We start from the raw sequence: 22,790 nt of genomic DNA on the forward strand, positions 1-22,790 counted from the left end.
TGTGCCAACATGTGATTCAGCAGGAACATGTGATTCTGTAGGGACAACCCACACTCCTGGTTGTCCCTACAGGAAGGAAAGAGAACGGCCAGAGGCAAGATGCTGTCAAAATATATATTGTAATATAAAGCACCTTGAGGTGATTGTTGGGATTTGATGCTGTATAAATAAAATTGAATTCAATTAAAATAAATTGAGATGACCGTTAAAACTACACATTTTCATAATCTGTTTGTAGCAGCTGCTTTGCACCTTGACGTTCTCTGCTGTTGCTGTGAGTATTTCTCAGTGAAATGTGATTCGGAATAATGCCTTTAGTTATGTGGAGCAAACTGGAAACCACTTCCTCCTTGCATGCTCCAAATGTCAACTAGAGAATCAGGACTAGAAAATGCAACTCTTCCTTATAGTGACATTCTCTTCCTCTATAGTATGTCGGTTAATGTGTTATACAGTGATGCATATTGAATGTTTCCAACTTAAACCTAGAAATGATTAATGTGGTTTTCTTTTACTCATGTTTCTCCTCTTATGTTTGTAGGCCATCACATTTTAACGGTTTTAATTAGAATTTTTAATCAGAAAAAAAGTTTACAATTTGTATACAAAACATTAGACATGCTGGTGAGTCTGTACCTGTGTTCTGTTACAGGTTTGTTACACAAAAAGTGGTGGTGCACAGTGGGCTTTTTACGGATGTAAAATGTTTAACCATACTACAGTTACTTGATATTGTTTTAGTTGTATAATCAAAGTACCTAAAGTAAACACATTATGTAGCATCCCACTTTTCAGAATACCATGGAGAACTGGATTTAAAGCTATTTGTTGGTGGGTGGTGGTATTTTTTTAGATTTTTAGATTTTTTTTCATGAATGTAAAAATATTTGAAAGGGCAAATACAAGGCTTACAGGATCCAGATACACTACAGGCATGATTCATCCAACCAGAAGGTCAAATGCTATACAATGGTTGACTTTGCAAATATAAAACTTAGTAGAATCACTGGTAATTCTAATTTTGAATAAAATGATTTAACCACTTGCTCAAATCATAAAAAAACACTGCTCGTGTGGGGGTTTTTTTTATTACCAAGACAAACTTATCACCATGTGAAGATTTTGTGACTCTGAACTATAAGCACAAATAAAGATAACAGAGTTATTAAAAAGACCCTGGCATATTGTGGAAAATTGGCAGTTCATCATCATGAGTGTTTTACAATATACAAGCACTTCTTGACACTAAAAGAAAGAGAAAAAAATGCTTTCTATAACATTTGATATGATACTGAGTCCATGAAGTAAAATCAGACACTCCTGGCTTAACATTTGAGAACAGTTCAAGAAAAGATAAACCTGTAGCAAGCCAAGTGTTTTTGCTCTCTTTTGATTCATTTTTTGTTCTTTTTTGTTTGTTTGGCAACACATGACGATGCTGTTGTATCTTCCTGGATATTTGACCACTCTCCTTGGCAGAATTAGTAGAGTTCATTTAAAATGCGTTTCCTGGCATGAGCTTTATATTTTCCAAAACCAGTTTTGATGTGTGTTTGGGATCATTGTCCTGTTGGAACATTAAACTGTGTCCAAGTTTCAGCCATCTAACTATTGATTTGAGGCGGTCCTCCTTCATTATTCCATACATGTTCTGCAATGTACCAATACAAATGTCAGCAAAACAGCCCAAGAGTATGATGCTACCACCAGCAGCTGCCAGAGTATTCTTAGGTTAGAAAGTATTATATGTCCACTTCAGAATTATGTAGATATCACGAGAGCTAATATTTCAGTTGGTTTTTGTGGATTAGCAACATTGGATGCAAAAACATGCAAAGCCAATAGTGTGGTGAGTACAAAGCTCCATGAAAACACACCTCAATATAAAGGTTATTATCAACATCACCAATTTCAGGACAAACACCTATTAATGCCCTTCAGTGGCTCAAAATTGCATCAATAATAGGATAAAAGAAGTATAATTTAATCACAAAAATTATGTTATAAAGTCAGTGAAGTGAAAACCTTCCAAAAACTAACATTCGATATGCAAAGATTACTCTGGGTAAGTAGGCGGAAAGGAATTGCTCATCTCATGGCAGACACCAATGAGAAGCAAATTTCAAGCCACAAACAAATGTTAGGAAAATTCTCCGGAAAGATGAACACAACTGACACAGCATACACACAAACACACACAACATGTGCAAAGTGAGTCTTTACCTCTAGTTACATGTTAATTAAATGCAGTGTCCTAATTATGTGAAAACCATTAAGGTCATTAAATGAGATTGTGCCATTCAATCTTCATACACAAGAGAATTTTTTTGCCTTTTCATTATGATGATATCTAATAATTTTAAAAAGTGAATATCCGTTCATACCACACATGTAAATTTTCTGTTTTGTTTACAATTTGCTCTAAAGTGTCAGGTTGGGTGGTCAGGAGAAGGAGGACATGAGGACTGAATTTGCATAAAACCATCTGCATAAAAACATGATGCACTGACATATAAGCTCACTGAAACTTTCTGGGTTCAGTCTCCTGCTTATTGGCATCATGGCTTTACGTTTCACTCTACTGGCTTTGTGCTGTTTCTTTAGAGTGAGCTGCAGTGAGAGTTTTCCTGAATGGTTCAGCAACATTTCTGCCAACCTCTTCAGTTTATCTGGGGACATTATGCTTGGCGGGCTCTTTCCCATTAACGACCTCAACAACAACCTCAGTGACATAACAGAGCCCAACCAGATAACCTGTGACAGGTAAGGATGGTTATGAAAGACTCTTTAAAAAACTGAGCTCTATCTTTATTTTTTAACAGGAGGAGGAAAAGAACAAAATACAATATATACATACATGCACATATCTGAACAAAAAAAAGAAAAAAGAAAAAACAAAGGATTTTTGCTTTGGTATTTTTTTGGGGGGGGGTGTTGCATTTTTGTCAAACATGATTTAGATAATCAAATAAATGTTAATATTGGAGAAAAATAACTCGAGTAAATATAAAATGCAATCTTTATTTATTAAAGGGAAAAAAATAGGCTGCATGGGAGAGTTGTTTAATTGCATCTTTTGCTGCTAAGAGTGGCACAACCAGTGATTAGGCTTAGGGAACCAGGTAGGTTTGAATAGGCCGGCCGGCCCCGGTGTACCCCGCCTCTCGCCCTGTGATAGCTGGGATAAGCTCCAGCACACCCATGACCTTGATAAGGATAAGTGGAAGAGAATGGATGGATAATATTTAGAAGTATTTTCAAAGGAATTCATTTCAGTGAAGATCTTCCAAAATCTTACCCGCCCTGTTTTAGCTCAAGAATTAAAGTATTAGAAGACAATATCTAAGATATCTAGTTATAAATCTGGGTGGAATTGCTTCTTTATTCATTATGTTATAAAATTTACAAATCCTTCTTCATGTTTTAAGTCAGCGAATGTTTTTCACTTAAATGGAATTTTCTTCTCAGCATTATATATGCATTACTTTTAAGTGCATTTCCATTGAAATATTTTTTCTCTTCTTAAATTGTCATGGTTATAAATTAATTATTTAAAAACAGTAGAAAAGTGCTATGTTTTCCAATTTATTCATTAATACTGATGAAGTTTTGTCTTTATGCATGCTCAATAATCCAAGTAAGGAAATAGCTGGATGCATTACATTGGGTGATGATACATTAGGATTCAGTTCAAAATGTTTTGCATGGGAGAAATGTTTCATTATCTGACTGCAGGTTTCCCCAGACTTATGAACAGCACAGGTACTTAATGATCAAAACCAGTATCATGGTATATAATTTCAATAAATGTGGGGTTATTTTTTTTTTAATATCTGCTATGATTGCTGTTCATTATTTCTGTTAAGCAAATAAGAAATAGAAATAAGTACTGCACTCAATATGGTCCTTTTCTTGCTTTGGTATGACGAACATAATAATAATTTCATGTCAAGCATTCTTCTTTCCGAAAAATCAACTTAAAACTCTGGACATAAATTAACTTAATATATCCTTAAAGGTGTTGTAAAAGCATTCATTACCGTAGCCATCATTTCCCACAATCCCTGTTACTCTTTTGTATTTCTAATTTAATTGCGACCTCAGTTATTAGTTTTGTTAGTTGTGCATTATATGCAATAGATTAATTATATTTATATACTTTTTAAATCCATTTTATTTTATTTTCATTCAAGTATTTGATATTATCTCCAACATATGTTTTTTCAGTGTAATAATTTCCCCTCTTACGTTACAGATAACAGCACACTCTTTTTGACTATGTTTTAACCAATGTAAAAATTGTTGTATTGTTTAACTAAAATTTGCATTTATGTCCTTCTGTACTTTATTTAGTTACTTCCGACTGCATATAATATTATGTCTCATCAATGCATTTGCTGCCTCCTATAATAGATATTTCTTCTTCATTTTAATTGTTCCAAAGATTACAATTCTACTTTTATTGTTGTTATAACATGATCTCCCACCTCTATTGCATTAATTTCACATTTCCTTGTACTCATTATATCAAGTTTTTTTTTAATCTAATATGTATTTTTATATCTAAAATTTCAGATTCTAAATCACTGTGTATACTGACCCTGACTAAAAAAGTCTTTTATTTTTTCTTCTTCTTGGGACTCAACAGTGTAAATGATCTTGGACTGGGACTTTCTATAGCCATGAAATACGCAGTGGATGAAATCAACGGAAACCAGACTCTCCTCCCTGGCATCAAGTTAGGTTATGAAATCTATGACACATGCAGCCAGTCGGCCATTATTGTAAAGCCCACTCTGTCCTTCCTCACTGAAAAATCCAGCAAAGAACTATCTGTGCGATGTAATTACACCACCTATGAGACCAGCGTAGCTGCAGTGATTGGTCCTTATACCTCAAAAATGGTGTCAGTCATTGGAAAACTCCTGGGATTCTTTCTGATGCCACAGGTTTGAATACACATATTTCTTATAATTTGCTGGATATTTTCTCTTGCTGCACATATTTGAGAATGCATGCAATGCATGCATTAAATAATGTGCAGTAATCGAAATCTTGATCCGTATGGTTATGTCACATGTGTCACAAAAAACATAACCAGTCTTTAATTAATATTATTGTCATTTTTTTAATTGATAAAAATATATCAAGTCTTATATGTCAACAATAAGCGAAGGTAACTAACACTTATTTTCTGTTTTTAATTTTCACACCAGATTAGCTATGGGGCCACCAGTGACAAATTCAGTGATGATGTTTCCTACCCGTCATTCTTTCGTACGGTGCCCAGTGACAAATTGCAAGTGGATGTCATAATAAAGCTAATAGAGGAATTTGGCTGGAACTGGGTAGCAATTGTGGGCAGTGACGAGGAGTACGGACAACAAGGTGTGCAGATGTTCACCAAATTGGCAGACAACACATCTATCTGTGTGGCCTATCAGGGCCTGATTCCAGTGTACACTGACCCTGTGCCAACTGTCAAAACCATCATACACAATATCCAAATGACCAATGTTGGAGTGGTAGTGGTGTTTTCTCTCCCAGAGCAAAGTGAAATCCTTTTTAGAGAGGTGGGTGAAACAGAGATTTAAAGTAACTCAGAAATGCATTCATTTCTATTCATTTCTATTAGTGTTTGTTCAGTACTGGTAAACAAATCCAATTTATTCCAGGTTATCAGGAGTAATTTAACAGCTGTATGGATTGGCACCACAAGTTGGGCCATCGATGCTCAAGTGACTTCTCTGCCTGACATTGAAACAGTTGGTACAATCATTGCATTCCTTGACAAAACAGACACCCTCGGCCTGTTCACCGATTATGCAATGGAGCTTTTCAAGAAACTCAGTGAAGAGCGGACAAAGACATCCACTCCGACCACAAATCTTTACAATACTAACAATCCCTGCCCACAATGCTGGAACTTGTCACCAGATAATATTACCCTGGTAGAAGCACCTGCAGTGCAGACATCAGCTTTCAGTGTGTATGCTGCTGTTTACAGTGTAGCACAGGCACTGCATAACCTGCTGGAGTGCAATTTAACTGCCTGTCAGTGGGGATCTGGAAGCAAAATCTATCCCTGGAAGGTGATTTATTTTATTTTTATATTATAGGCCAAGCTGTACACAATTTAGAATCAAACTTATCAATAATACTAACAATCAATTACATTTTACAGCTGTTGGAAGCTTTAAGGAACACTTCTGTTAACATAAATGGCACATATCTGGAGTTTGACCAATATGGCAACCCGAACATAGGATATGATGTCATTCAGTGGGTCTGGACAAACTCATCAGTGGATATCAGAACTGTGGGAGAATATTCTGAGCAAGAACTGTACATCTCCAAGAACCACTTTGAATGGCATACAGCAGAGGTAACTTTTGTTAGGTAAAATATTGGTTGCACATTATATCACAGCTCGGTAATATTGCGGTGGAAACAGAAAGGAACAATCTTGAAATAGCAAGTTATTACCCATTAATTTTCAATGTGGTGAGTTTGATCAGGTGGCAAGAGAGGATGCTGGGTAGACCTGGTGGACGAGTTTTGCCCTAAGTTTCTGAACGCTCTGGATGTTGTAGGTCTGTGTCGGTTGTGCCCATCGGGGGTGCTTCAACTATAGGGGGATCACACTCCTGAGCCTCCCTGGCCAAATCCATGCCAGGGTGCTGCCATCTGTTAGTAGAAGCTCGGATACAGGAGGAACAATGTGGTTTTCGTCATGGTTGTGGAACACTCGACCAGCTCTTTAGTCTCTCGAAGATACTCGAGGGATCATGCGAGTTTTCCCAACCAGTGTGTTTTCTCAACCGAGTTTTCCCAACCAGCCCTGAATTCCACCAGGGCTGCCCTTTATCACCGATTCTGTTCATAATTTTTATGGATAGAATTAGCCAAGTGGCAGAAGACTTCCACTTGGATGGAGTCAGAATCTCATGTCTGCTTTTTGCAGGTGTTGTGATTCTGTTGGCTTCATCAGGTGATGGCCTCTAGCTCACTCTGGAGCAGTTTGCAGTGGAGTGTGAAGCCAGAAAAAGGTGGCATACCCACTCCGGCTCAGGGAAGAGTTCATACCCCAAGTGGAAGACTTTAAGTATCTTGGGGTCTTGTTTAAGAGTTAGGGGAGAATGGAGTGGGAGATCAGCAGGCGAATTGGTGCTGCGCCTACAGTGATGCGGACTGGCTGACTCAACAGCGCTCTGAATTTTTGTCAGCCTGGCTACAGTGCTGAAGAGTAAGATGTTCTAGCTTTATGGAGGGCTTTCTTATAAACATTTTGAGAGAAGCCAGCTGAGTCCAATAACAGATTAAACACTGTTATTGAGGCTGTCATTTTTGAGGCTGTTGAGTCTGTCATTTTTTGCATCAACATGGATGTTAAAATCATCCACAATAATGAACAAGCCTTCAAGGTAATCATCATGGTGAAGTTTGCTTTAATAGATTATAAAGACAGAATTATAAAGAAAGAGGTCATTTTTATTTTGCAGCCCTGAGTTTTCATTATTACACATATGTAAAAAAAAATTCTAATGCACAAGTGTTAGCATTTTATTGCTAGCAGGTTGTAGTAATGTTTTTTATCAATGTATTATTCCATATATTTCAGTGTAATATTACTCTACTCTATGTCAGTGTAATAGTGATAATCCATATTATTTGGTAATTGTATATTATTATGCTAATTAAATAACTTCCTATTCCTATATTATTACCCTCCTTTTCCCATCTTATTATTGTCTCTATTATTTATTCTTACATCCTTATTAGCAAGCTATAATAGAATGGGTACTTAAATATTTACATCTGCGTCCACTCAATTTCTTCTGATATTTAATTCAGGGTTCTGAGGTTTAGCTGACCTAGTCTGTCAAAGTCTTTTATGGAAGGTTATATTATGTAAAAGATTTTTCATCCAGTTTATCCCAATCATCATGCAATTTGAGATACTGTGTTTTTTTGTTCTCTCTTTTTCCTTTCCCTTTTTTAAAACAACTTTTGCAGGTTCCTACATCCACTTGCTCAGCAAATTGTGGTAAAGGCCAGGTCCACAGAGTCAAAGGCTTCCATTCCTGCTGCTTTGACTGTATTGACTGTTTGGCAGGCACCTACCAGGCAAATAAGGGTAAAGTGTTCGTCCACTCTTATCTGAGATATGTGACCTTATTTGCTTATTTGCATCCTTGTCAAGAGATTATAAAACAATTTACGCATATGTGTATATATATATATATATATATATATATATATATATATATATATATATATATATATATATATATATCCTACCAGTGGCTTGACAAAGCTGGACTGAAAGACAGCACAGAGGCACTAATCATGGCAGCCCAGGAGCAATCTCTAAGTACAAGATCCATAAAGGCTGACTTATCATGATATGGGCTGCGCAGGTGCAGGCTGTGTAAAGATGCCCCTGAGACAATCCAGCAAACAACAGCAAGGTGCAAGATGCTAGTGGGCAGGGCATACATGAAACACCATAACCAAGTGGCTGGCATAGTATACAAAAACATCTGTGCCGAGTACGGCCTGGAAGTCTCGAGGTCAAAATGGGAGACGCCCCCTAGGGTGGTGGAGAATGACCGAGCTAAGATGCTGTAGGACTTCCAGATACAGACGGACAAAATGGTGGTGGTGATATAGTGGTGGTAGACAAGCGGAAGAAGATGGTCGTAGTGATCAACGTAACGATACCGAATGACAGCAACATCAGGAAGAAGGAACACAAGAAGCTGGACTAGTACCAAGGGCTCAGAGAAGAGCTAAAGAAGATGTGGAGGGTTAAGGTAACAGTGGTCCCAGTGGTAATTGGAGCACTTGGTGCAGTGACCAACAAGCTAGGCGAGTGGCTCCAGCAAATCCCAGGAACAACATCCAAGATCTCTGCCTAGAAGAGCACAGTCCTAGGGACAGCTAAAATACTGCACCCTCAAGCTCCCAGGCCTCTGGTAGATGAGCTTGAAGAATAAAGTCTGCTCGTAAGGGCGAGAAGGAAATTTTCTATATGTATATTTTTTATTTTTTTAAGCTAGCAGGTTAATTTTATATGACATAAAACCAGGCAATGTAAAAAGAGCCTTTCCCTTCCTTAATAAAATTCTATAGTCTAGCATCTCTAGTTCATAGAATAACATACTATAGCTACTTTGAATATATTGTGGTAGTTGTAGCTTCAAAGAGTCACAATATGCAACCAAGAAATAATCCCACACAAAGCCCCTGTAAAAACTCTAATCTAAAACATTAACTAATGATAACTAGAGATTTAAAACACAAATGAGAAAGGCATATTGATCTTCTTAACTGCTTCTTTGCAATACACCATAAATTTGAGGTTTACAGATTCAGTAAATTATACATAAAATACAGTATTGAGTTAATCTGATTATTATGAAATAGCATATTTTTTAATCAAGCCATATTTTTTGCTTTCTCACTCATAGATGACATCCAGTGTACTAAGTGTCCCCACCGTCAATGGTCCCAGCATCGCAGCACAAACTGCACTGACCCCATCTTTAAGTTTTTTACCTGGGACAGCCAGGATGCTGTGATAATGATGCTGGTTGGTACACTGCTGCTGATATGTCAGGGGTCAGTGGGTGTCATGTTCCTGATGCACCGAGGAACCCCCCTGGTAACGGCCTCGGGGGGTCCCTTCAGTTTTGTGGCTGTGCTCGGCCTGATGGGAGCATGTCTCAGTCTACTGCTCTTCCTGGGGGAGCCAGGGGATGTGGTGTGTCATCTTCAGCTGCCCTTCACCTCCATTTTCCAGACGCTCACCCTCTCCATTATCCTTTCAAGCTCACTACAGGTGAGTTAAGACTGGTGAAATGCCGCCTCCCGATGGCAGTGTGGAGAAACTACAGAATCAGCTTAAGTGAGAGAAAAAAAAATTGAAATTTCCCAGCTGGGAGGCATAATGTAAAACAGATTAAAAGTGTGTAATGTTTCTGTTTGTAGTATTGGGCGTGTTATTGTTTGTGTTATTCTAATAATTACTTAGAACCTACACAAATATCACTTATAGACATTATACAACGATCAGGCATAACATTATGAACACCTGCCCACTATCATGCTGGTCCTCCTTTTACAGTGGTCCCTCATTTATCGCGGGTTACAAATAACCCACGATAGGTGAAATGAAAGTAGCCAGCTTTATTTTTTACAATTATTATAGATGTTTTAAGGCCGTTAAACCCCTCACTACACACTTTATACACTTTTCTTAGACAGGCACGACCATTTTCACACTTTTCTCTCTTGTTTAAACACTCTCAAAGTTCAAACCTTCCTAGAAAAATAAGTCCACTATTATAGAAAGAAAACAAAAATGACACCCTGTTTTTAGGTCCAGAACATGGGAGTAGAGCAGCTGCCAGAGAATTCAACATTAATGAATTAATGGTGTGGAAGTAGAGAAAGCGAGAAGAATGAGTTGAGTATAGTTTGACTTATCTGACTGTTTTGTTTTGGTTAATGTGCCTTACATCCAATGCACCTTATGGTTGGAAAAATACGGTAACTTCTACCTTCCTCCAAAAAGGTAGAACTTCGTCCAGAAGACCCACTTATTGTGCGATGGTTAGCATCTGCCTCTGCCTTTTGGTGCTACCGCAGGTGCCTTTGATGGTGCAAAACGTTTCGTCGGCATTGTTGTGTTTATTGGGGAGAAAACTTACAAACATACAGTACAGCACTTCAGAGTCAAACTGCAAGCGATTGAAGATTTACGTTTGACAAGCTGAACGCATTCTGTACTGTACAGGAAACACAGCACGAAGGAGACTGATTGACAATGGTCTACAGCCGATCAGGGCGCAGAACACAGTGCGCTGTAAAAAAACAACAACAACAAACCGCCCCCCAAAAAAGCATGCAAAATTGCACACAAAAAAATCAGCGAAACAGCGAGGCCAGGAGAGGTGAACTGCGTTATGACGAGGGACCACTGTACTGCTAAAGCAGGGTTAACCCATGGAGGCATGGACTCCACTAGAGCAGTGGTATCTAGCACCAAGATGTTAGCAACATTTCCTTCGATCTCACTTGGATCGAGACTCCTCAAGCCACTCCTGAACCATATTTGCTTTGTGGCAGTACACGCTATCCTGCTGAAAGAGGCCACAGCCATCTTGGAATATTGCTTCCATGAAAGGGTATATGGTCTGCAGCAATATTTAGGTATGTGTCAACGTAACATCCACATGGATGATGGGGCCAGCAGAACATTGCCTTGTCTCCACCAGGCTTCTTTTTTCCCATAGTGTATCCTGGTGCCAGATGATCCTCAGGTAAGTAACACACATGATCCTACGCATCCACGAGATGTAAAAGAAAACATTATTCAGACCAGGCCACCTTTTCCTATTGCTCCATGGTCCAGTTCATGTGCCCATTGTTGGTGCTTTCGGCAGTGGACAGAGCTCAGCAAGTTTACCCTGACTGATCTGCAGCTATGCAGGCCCGGATGCAAAAAAATTGCGAAGCACTGTGTATTCTGACACTTTTCTATCAGAACCTGTTAGTAGTCATAATGTTTTGCCTGATCGGTGTTTATTGTGCAATGGTTAGCAATGACTACTTCAGTCTTTATTTAGCTTAAGGAAGTTCTGGGTCATCCATGATTTAATATGTTGGATTCAGTCATTGAGTGTGTTGAGTATGTGAATGTTATTAGGGTTGTTTAGGATTAAGCTTTTCTAAAAAAAAAAAAAAAAAAAAAAAAATTGAAAGAAAAGAAAGCCTGGCGATTGATCTAAAATTATCCATGGAGTCCAGATAGCTTTTTTTGTTTGTTTGTCTACAAAAAGTTTTATAATATTTTTACAGAAACAATCAGAATATATTTGTGTGAATTAGATGGAGGTGGGTAAAAAAGTGAAGATGCAAGACATAGAGGTAGTGAAGGTGGTGAAAATATGAGGCCTCATAAACTCTTACTTGATGGGTCAGATTGGTATTACAGCAAAATCATACTTGAGCTGAGTTTCTGTCTGTCCAGGTACTATTAATATTTATAACACACTGACATTAATAAAAAACATGAATTGTCTTTTCTATATATACAATTTCAAGATATTTACCCAAAAATCACTTCAAATTTTCTCTTTGTTTCTAAATGAAGCATCCACACTTAAAAAATTGTACCTTATTTGCAACATTTGTTTTCGGATCCTGGCCCAGAACCTCTGTTCTAATATATTCAGCTTTTTTGTGCAATATGTCTGTATTTCAGATTTCATTTTGTTTTGTCATAGTCTCTCTATCAGATCACATACCTGCTTGGACAGACAAATGTAAATTGCAGCTTGACAGGTTTTCTAGTTTAAATTTCTCAAGAAATTTCCGAAGCTTTTTAAATGGGAATTGTATGTATTGATGCCAAACTTAAGACTTTTATGACAGAATAAATCATTTATTGTAGGATAAAATAAAAAGTACACATTATAATCAAGATGGTAACCTTACCTTTTAAACAGATACTCTATGTGACAGAGTTCCCAGAGATGGCTGCCTCTCACCTGCATATGTTAAGAGGCCCTGCGAGCTGGCTGTTTGTGCTGATCTGCTGCGCTGTGCAGGCTGGTCTCTGTGGCTGGTTTGTTCAAGAAGGACCTTTGTTGTCTGAATATGTGGCAAATATGACAATAGACTTTGTAGAATCATTCCTCTTGTGTCCTGTTTCACCTTTGATTGGATTTGCCTTAATGCAGGGTTTCAATGGTGCAATGGCCCTTGTATCCTTCATGTGCACCTTCATGGCAGTGAAGCCTCTTCATCAATATAACCTAGCCAGGGACATCACCTTTTCCACCCTGATCTACTGTGTCATTTGGGTGATCTTTATTCCAATCTACATAGGAAACAATAGTTCAGCTAACAAGAACAGGTCAGTTGTCCATGTTTATTTCAGCCTGGCAAGCAACTTTGGACTGTTGGCAGCCTACTACTTTCCAAAATGCTATTTGTTGTTAAGGAAACCTGACTTAAACACAGCAAAGTACTTCTGTACCTTCTTAGAGGGCGTCCCACCAACTCAAACAGAAGAGGAGCCACAACCAAAAGCACAGGAAGGACAATAGACAATTAAACTGTTTATAAAGTAAATCAAAGAATCTGAAAAACTTACATTTATTTTCTTTCATCACAGACAATGGTTGTTATATATACCATAGCTTATCATATTATAAATTGTACCATCACATTAGATTATATGATGCATCGTTTCTGAGTTACTCAAAAATGTGAGGTATATACATAACACAGAAAGTGCTTTGTGCTTATTTATGAACAACTTAACTTGTAAGTGAATTTTTTTATGAAGGGATTATTTTTCAGGTTTATTGTTTTGCTTGTATTAATGTTAGTCACAAAACTGTAGCTAAAAGTAGGTAACTGTGAGCTGTGTTATTTTAATATACCATATTTTCCGCACTATAAGGCACACTTAAAATCCTTTAATTTTCTGAAAAATTGATAGTGCGCCTTATAATCCGGTGTGCCTTATGTATGAATTCTGGTTGTGCTTACTGACCTCGAACCGATTGTGGTACACGGCGCTAAAAAAATCTGTCAAAAAATGTTTTAGTACGACTTTGGTAAGTGACAAAGCCGCAGGGCTTGATGGATTGTCGGAGCATCGTCTACGGAAGTCAGGAGCCTCACAGAGTAATCTGGGTCCAAAACTCCGTCCGCTTCAGGTCCAAAACACTGCGGCATCACTGAGAGTTAAAAACTGTGAATTCTTTCATCTTTGATAAAATGATCAGCGTTGTTGCTTTACCAGGTGTAACAATTAAGTTTAATATCCAGGCATCCATGAAAAGAAAAATTATTAAATTTAACGGAGTTAGATGTTAGCAGGAAGTTAGCTCGCTAGTTTCCATCTAAAAATGATATAGCATGTTCTGACTGACAGATTTCTGAAAAAATTAAAACACACAACTCTGCTGTCACTTCAGAAATAAATGAAGACAGAAAACTAAACGGCAGTGATGTTTGTAGGGTTACTGAAATTGGACTAACTGGTATATAATGATGTGCTACGTGATCGCTAGTGACACAGCTATGTTAGGATACAATAAACACAGTGAAGCTGGGGGATGAACGCTAACTTTTTTCCACTCAACAAGAGTTAAGGTGAGGGTTCCCAATGGTTGGGGACAAATGCAATCGCATGGCAGGATGCTGAAAACGGACCAAACTTCAGTCAGGAGAACAACTGAGATAATCCATCCACAATACGACGTTAGTCATTAATATACTGCAACAACATGGGAATAGAGCAACTGTGAGAGAATTCATCATTAATGAAACAATGGTACGGAAGTGGAGGAAGCAAGAAGAACGAGTTGATTAAAGTTTGACTTATCTGACTGTTTTGTTTCGTTTAATGCGCCTTATAATCCGGTGCGCCTTATGGACCGAAAAATATGGTATATGTTTTATTGGAGCCTTATTGAGTCACTGACTATAATTTGCTTTTAATCTTTTAACAGCAGATTTGATGTTGTATAACTGACAGTTTTTTTTCTTTGTTGTATTCATACTTGCAAGTTGTGAAATTAAATATTGGATTATGAACTACATTGTGTGATATTTGACTTTGAAATAAAGAAGAAAACAACTTGCAGTCTACATTCAGCACAAATATAAGTACAGCACAATGTGTCATTTAAACGGGAACACACTAGTGGTTCGCATTAATTTGCACTGAGGTAGTCTGGGAAATCATGGCATATCAAAAAGGAAATCATTAATAATTCAAATATATTATATACATTTTTTTCTAAATCTAAAACAAATGAGCTAAAACTTATTAAACTGAAGGCTGAGTTGTATGTCCACTGCAAGATTATGCAAATATAGTGGGGGCTATTATGTCGGTTGCCTTTTGTGGATGAGCAACATTGCATGCAAAACAAAAAACAAAATGGCATCAACAACAGAAAAAAATAAGTATAAATTTCCACAAAAATGGCTGAAGTTAGCAAAAGGAAAAACAACATCAACAGGCAAGGTTTTGATCTCAGTAAGCAGGTGGGAAGGCATAAGTGCTTACGTGATGATGGATGCCAAAGAGAAACAAATTTTTAAACCACAAACAAATGTCTGGAAAATTCTCCGGAAAGATGAATACCACCAACACAGCACACAGCACACACACATACACACACACACACACACACACACGAAATGTGCAAAGTCAGCCTTTACGTCTAGTTACATGTTGATAAAATGCAATAGTTTAACTATATGAAAACTGTTGAGGTCATTAAACAAAAGTGTGTTATGCAATTTTCACATATAATAGTCTGAATTTTAAAATGTTCCAACATGACTGAAAATGTTTCATTTAATAATTTCAAAACTTTTATATCCACATCCATATGTACATTTTTGGTTTTGTTCATGACTTCCTCTTCTTAAAGTGTCAGGGTGGGCGGTCAGGACAAGGAGGACATATGATTTACAGGTGAATTTGCATAAAACCATCGCCCATGATGTGCTGACATATAAGCACATTGACGCTTTCTGGGTTCTGTCTCCTGCTTATCGGCATCATGGCTTCACATTTTATTCTGCTGGCTTTGTGCTGTTTCTTGAAACCTGCTGGAATGCAGTTCAACTGCCTGTAAGTGGGGATCTGGAAGAAAAATCTATCCCTGGAAGGTGATTTATTTTTTTCTAATTTATTGACCATAGTACACAATTCAGAATCAAGGTTATAAATAATAATAAAAATAATTTACATATTTACAGCTGTCTGAGGCTTTAAGGAACACTTCTGTTAACATCAATGGCACACGTATAGAGTTTGACCAACATACCAACCCAAACATAGGATATGATGTGATTCAGTGGGTCTGGACAAACTCATCTCAACTGGATTTCCAAACTGTGGCAGAATATTCTGACCAAGAACTGCACATCTGCATGAATCTCTTTGTATGGCATACCGCAGAGGTAACTTTTGTAATGAAGTAAAATATTGGTTGCATTACAGCTTAATAATGATTAGATAATAATAGAGAGGATAAAGAAGACAGTAATAATTTAAAAAGTATTTACACGTTAATTATCAAAGTAATAGCTGAGTAACGTCGAGTTCATATTGCTACTTTGGGGTGCACTTGGTTGGGCCCAATGGATGAAGAAAAAGAAACTGGAGTAGAAGAAATGAATAAAAAAAACAAGGTGAAAAAGATACTTATAGATTGTTTAGATGTTATTACAAATTCGGTCTGTTTATAATTATATAGTTACATATAAACTTTTTACTTCATGATGGTGTAATATAAAATAGATGTAACATCCATACTTGATAAATGAATTCAACAAAAACAAATATTTTCTTCTGGTCCTAGAATTGTAAATGTAGGAAATAGCAATAGCAAGGAAATCAGTATACCGTATTTTTTGGACCGTAAGGCACACTGGATTATAAGGTGCACTAAGCGAATCAAAACAGTCAGATAAGTCAAACTTTACTCAACTTATTCTTCTTGCTTCCTCCACTTCCGTACCATTGTGTCATTAATGTTGAATTCTCTCACAGTTGCTCTATTCCCATGTTGTTGCAGTATATTAATGACTAACCTCGTATTGTGGTTAGGACCACCACACACTGGTGGTCCTGTGCTGGCCCAGAACAGTTTCAGCTCTGGCCCCAGATGTCAGCCTAATGTGTACCTTAATCAAGCCATGTAATAACAAAATATGCCGAAACATAATAGTACAAAAGTAACATGACAAAACTCTGTTCAGACAGTGAATGGACTGATTCTTATATAGCACTTTTCTATTCTGACAGATTTCTGAAAGTGCTCTATACAACATGCCATATTCACACACTTTCTCTAAACTGATTGCTTCCTAACTGCATTCATGCACATTCAGACTCTCGACATGCAGCCTGGAAGAGCCAGGGATTAAACCACTAACCTTCTGATCAGCGGGTGACCTGCTGTACCGCCTGAGCTACAGCCACCCAGTGGTAAACATGGATAAACCCTCACTAGGTTTTGGATAAAGTGTACACTCACAAGCCTGTCAAACCTGCATTTGAAACGTTGGCTATCATAGCAGTATAGTATTGCAACATGGCATTTGGGTCTTCTAACTGAAATACGAAAATAGGAACATAAATAGTGGCATCATTGCCAGACCTGGCCCACATCTGGTTGACATACACCCTGCCATGACACCGGTCAGTCAGAAGTGCCTGCTTGATGCCGGATCCGGGCCAGACCTGTTTTCTATGAACCTGGGCCACATAAACCAAACCACAACCGGGCAAGATGTGGCATGCCATCACATAAACAGTGCCATCTACACCAGGCCTGGCCCATATGTGGATGACATACCACTTACCATGCCAGAAGTCAGCCAGCAGTGCCAGCTTGACACCAGATCTGGGCCAGACCTGTCTGTTATGTGGGATCGTGCTAAAACATCTTTTGACAGATTTTTGAGCGCCGTGTACCACATAAAATCCGTTCAAGGTCAGTAAGCACAACCAGAATTCATACATATGGCACACCGGATTATAAGGCGATTTTAAGTGCGCCTTATAGTGCAGAAAATATGGTAATGCACACGTGTTACTGCTTTTGACAAAAGGCATGCTGTGGAAGCCAGCCAGAGATTAATAACAAGTATGATTCAATGCAGAGAGGTCTATTAACACATAGTGAGTGAGAAAGGTGACTGAAGAAAAATGCTCAATGCATCATGGCCTACACCTATTGCAGCATAACTAAGTAAGCATTCAGGGTAACCTGGTCCAACTGTATGCTTTAGCGAAAAGGAAAGTTTTAAACTTAATCTTAAGTTTGAGTTAGTGTTCTTTCTTTTTCTTTTTTTACCCCATTTTTTTTGCAGGTTCCTGTGTCCACCTGTTCTGCCAGCTGTGACACAGGCCAGGTCTGCAGGGTCAAAGGCTTCCAGTGCTGCTGTTTTGACTGCATTGACTGGCAGGAACTTACAAGGCAAATGAGGGTAAAGTGGTTGTCCACTCTTGTCAGAGATATGTGACCTTGCCTATTTGCATCATTGTCAAAGGATAGATAAAAGATTCATGTTAAGCTGTTATTTAAATATATTAAGCCAGCAGGTTAATTTAATATAGCATTTGAAAAAGGAAATATAATAAATCTCTTTCTGGCTTAGTTAAAATCTACTTGCCAGCACCTCTAGAGTCAATGTAGCATAATATATTAATATACTATTGCTAATTTTAATATAGTTTTAATTAAAACACAGAACCGAAAGGCATTTTCACATTCGTGCACATCATAAACAGGAAGGTCTACATATTCAGTAAATTATACATAACATACAGCTGTGAGCTGATAAGAGTTTTTAATGGCATATTTTTTAATTAAGCCATATTTTTGTGCTTTCTCACTCATAGATGATATCCAGTGTGCTAAGTGTCCAGACCGTCAGTGGTCCCACAATCGCAGCACGAACTGCACTGACCCCATCTTTAAGTTTTTTACCTGGGACAGCCAGGATGCTGTGATAATGATGCCGGCCGTGACACTGCTGCTGGTATGTCAAGGTGCGGTGGGTGTCGTGTTCCTGATGCACCGAGGAACCCCCCTGTTAAAGGCTTCTGGGGGACCCTTGCGTTTTGTGGCTGTGCTTGGCCTGATGAGAGCATTCCTCAGTCTGCTGCTTTTCCTGGGGGAGCCCAGGGAATTGGTGTGTCATCTTCAGCTGCCCTTCACTTCCATTTTCCAAACTGCCACTCTCTCCATTATTCTGTCCATCTCACTACAGGTGAGGAAACATTTGTGAAATACTGTCCCACAATGTGCAGTGTGCAGAAACTAGCTTTACTGAGAGAAAAAGGTTTGAGCTGTCCCAGCTGAGAGGTATAATATAATAAAGTATATAACAGGCTGAAAGTGTGAAAGTTTTTTAATTCTATGTTCTTATAATTTTTTCATCTGTTTTGTTTTTGTAATTTTAGGATATATATATCATAAATATGGTGTAGTGGTTAGCACTCTGGACTCTGAAGTGGAAACTGCTAAGATTGTGTCTGGTGCACCTTCTAGAAAAACAGAGACTTGGTGGTGGAATGAGAAAGAACATACCTGAAAGAAGACGAAGGCTAAGAAAAAGTGGGACAGTCAGGAACATGAAGAAAGTAGACAGGAGAACTGCGAAAAAGCCAAAGGAAAATGTTTATAGTGAGCTGTATGGAAAGCTGGACACTAAGGAAAGATCATTATTATTATTATTATTATTATTATCATTGGTAGTAGTAGTAGTAGTAATAATAATAATAATAACAATAATAATAATATTAATAACAAAGTAAAAATAAAAACTAAAACAATTTTAAAAAATCATTACTATCAAGAGATAATGAAACATTTTAGAAGATTGCTGAAGTTAAGACTTTTAGGACATATTCTCTGCCTCTCACCTGCATATGAGAGGCAGAGATCTGTTGCGCTGTGCAGGCTGGTCTCTGTGGCTGGTTTGTTCAAGAAGGACCTTTGTTGTCTGAATGGTTCTATCCTCAGCTCTCTGTGAACAATTTCTAAACTACTTCATTGATAAAATTCTATCTCTCAAATCCTCACTCCCCCCAGTGGTTAGCCCTGCTCTTACTGGAGAATGTGCTTTAACTTTTCATCAGTTTGAGCCAGTGTCACTCTGTACACTTAAGCAAATTGTCGAGCAACTAAAAATTACTAGTTCTGCACATGATACTCTCCCGCCTCGCATTGTGAAGGATGGTTTTGATGTAATTGCGCCCAATATCCTATTTTTAATGAACTCATCATTGTCTTCTGGCTATGTTCCCTCTGTTTTTAAACATGCTATAGTGCAACCTGCTCTTAAAAAGGTGCCTTGACCATTGTGACCTCGTTAATTATAGGTAAAAAACTTCCGTTCCTCTCCAAAATCTTAGCAAGGATAGTTCTCTCGCAACTCCAGACTAACCTGGATGCGCATGACATCTGTGATAAATTTCAATCTGGTTTTAAACCACGCCACAGCACCGAAACAGCTTTGCTGAGAGTCCTTAATGATCTTCCCTTAATTACTGATTCAGGGCATTCTGCTGTATTAGTCTTATTGGATTTGTCCTCAGCTTTTGATATGTTTGACCATAATATTTTATTAACGAGGTTAGAACGCACTGTGGGCATTCGGGGTGAAGCCCTTAACTGGTTCAAATCATACCTCTTGAACAGCTCTTTCTCTGTTACCTTGGGTACTTATTCTTCCTCAACTGCATCCTTATGCTGTGGTGTGCCCCAAGGCTCTGTGCTTGGCCCAATGTTATTCTCATTATACATGCTCCCCCTAGGCTTAATCTTTGAAAAATATAACATTTCTTATCACTGCTATGCCGACGATATACAAATATATTTTCAATTAAATGATGATGGCATTGCTCCATTGTTGCACTGGTTAATAGAGTGCATGAAGTCAGAGAATGGCAACTCCTTTATCCCTAATGAAAAGAAAATGGAAATTGTGGTGTTTGGCAACCATATACCCCGGGGCCTATTAGCTGATACCCTTGGTTCCTTTGCCACTTCTCTCTCTGACACGGTTAGTGACCTAAGTGTCCTGCCGGATAGCCTTTTTAAATTTAACAAACAAGTGTCCTCAGTAATCAAATCTAGCTTTTACCAACTGCGTCTTATTGCTAAGGTTAAGCACTATGTCCCTCATAAAGATCTTGAAAAGCTCATTCATGCTATTGTGACTTCTATATTGGATTACTGTAATTCTCTCTACTTTGGTCTTCACTCTGCTCTCTTTCAAAGACTTCATAGACTTGTCCAAAATACTGCGGCTCACCTCCTTACTGATACTAGAAAGCATGCCTCTATCACCCCTGTTCTTGCTGATTTGCATTGGTTGCCCATAAAATATCGTATCGAATTTAAAATATTGTTGCTCACCTTTAAAATTATAAATAATTTGGCCCCTAGCTATTTTGTCGATCTCCTTAGTCCATATGTCCCTGGGCGAGCCCTCAGGTCTCAGCCCAATTACTCTTGGCTCAGCCTAGATCTAGACTTAAATCCAGGGTTGACCGTGCTTTTGCCCTGGTTGCACCTAACCTGTGGAACAACCTTCCCATCGCTATCCGTGCGTCAGACTCCATTTTATATTTTAAATCCCGTTTAGAAACTCACTTATTTAACCTAGGTTTTCCATCTAGTTAGTGTCCGTATTTTATAATTGGCTCAATTTTTTATCTATGTACTTTATCTTTTAGTTATATCTGTTCTTAGTAACTTTGTTCTTATATTCCCTTTTATTCCTGTATAATTAGTGCCCTCAATCTGCTGACATATGTGGTACTTTGTTAATAGTCTTTTATTTAATCATGTCTTAATTTTCCTGTTTCTATTGTAAAGCACTTTGGTGTACCGCTGTTTTTTTAAATGTGCTATATAAATAAAGTTGTATTGTATTGTATTGGATGGGGTGTCGAACTCCAGGCCTCGAAGGCTAAAACCTGGAGGTTTTAGATATCACCCTGGGTCAACACACCTGAATCAAATGATTAGTTCATTACCAAGGATCTGAAGAACTTCAAGACATGTTGAGGAGGTCATTTAGCCATTTAAATCAGCTGTGTGTGATCAAGGACACATCTAAAACCTGCAGGAGACTGGCCCTCGAGGTCTGGACTTCGACACCTGTGATGTAGATCATGGGTCTGTACTCTACAAAGTGCACTAGATTATAATAATCATTGTTTCTCAGTTACTCTGCAATCATGTAATACATACAGCAAATAACATAGAAAGAATACTTTGTGTTTATTTAGCCACATGTAGTCTACAATGCATTCTTACTTGTACATGAGCTTTTATGAAAGAATTATTTGTCAGGAATGTTGTTTTGTTTGTGGTAATGTTGGTCACAACAGCATGAACTGAATAAAAATAATGATGCAATTAAACATACGGTGTGACAAAAGTGTACTGTGAGGTATTTTATTTGAATATGTAATACGTATATATTTTCACAGTGTAGGAATTCATCGTTAGAAATAGAAATTCTGCACTCAGTGCATCCATCCATCCATTTTCTGCCACTTATTCACATCTGGGTTGTTGGAAAAACAACCTAAGCAACCCAGATGCCTAGACCTCCTACGTCCCAGTCACTTCCTCTTCCTCTAGCTCATCTGGGGGAAAATCCTATTCCTAAAGGCCAGTCATCCTTCAGAGAAGATTCCATTTGCTTTATTTTCATTTAGCACTACCTCAAAGACGCAATGTGGAAGGAAATTACATTGCACAAGCTCAAATGAAGACTCATCAGTCAGTAGAGTTTTTGATGTGTTGAGGTATATTCCCCACATGGGGAGCTAGAATGATGGCGAGATGCTTGGAAATGTTGTAGGTGGCTGTTTATACTGCTAGCAATGGGTCTGAGTGGGCCTCCTCCTTTGTGGATCTTCAGAAGTTCATATATGCAGGGTATAGCAGCCCCTGGGTACAGACGGTGGTACAAAAACTCTATTGACTTCACCAACAAGGTGCAGAAACTTAAACTGGATCCAGATGAAACCATAAGATCCGTTGATGTAGTCTCACTCTTCACTTGCATACCTACAAATGAGGCAGTGGAAACTGTCAAAAAATGACTACAGCTGGACAGCTTCTTAGGAAACAGAACCAGCTTTACCCCGATCAGATTTGCACAATGTTGCACAATGTTGCACAATGTTGCGCAATGATGACACCCTCATCAAGAAG

At 38.1% G+C, this 22,790-nt stretch overlaps 1 protein-coding gene across 1 annotated transcript; it reads left to right on the forward strand.

The window, feature by feature from the left end:
• Positions 1 to 2,560: 2,560 nt before the first annotated feature.
• LOC116316505 (taste receptor type 1 member 3-like) lies at positions 2,561 to 13,118 on the forward strand. Its single transcript, XM_031735058.2, has 8 exons — positions 2,561 to 2,763; positions 4,649 to 4,949; positions 5,217 to 5,573; positions 5,676 to 6,092; positions 6,185 to 6,385; positions 8,017 to 8,137; positions 9,474 to 9,844; positions 12,516 to 13,118. The coding sequence occupies exons 1-8, from the start codon at positions 2,561 to 2,563 to the stop codon at positions 13,116 to 13,118; spliced, it is 2,574 nt and encodes an 857-aa protein (XP_031590918.2).
• The last annotated feature ends 9,672 nt before the right edge of the window (positions 13,119 to 22,790 follow it).

This window comes from Oreochromis aureus, linkage group 5, assembly GCF_013358895.1.
Source record: "Oreochromis aureus strain Israel breed Guangdong linkage group 5, ZZ_aureus, whole genome shotgun sequence".
Classification (NCBI taxonomy): Eukaryota; Metazoa; Chordata; class Actinopteri; order Cichliformes; family Cichlidae; genus Oreochromis; species Oreochromis aureus.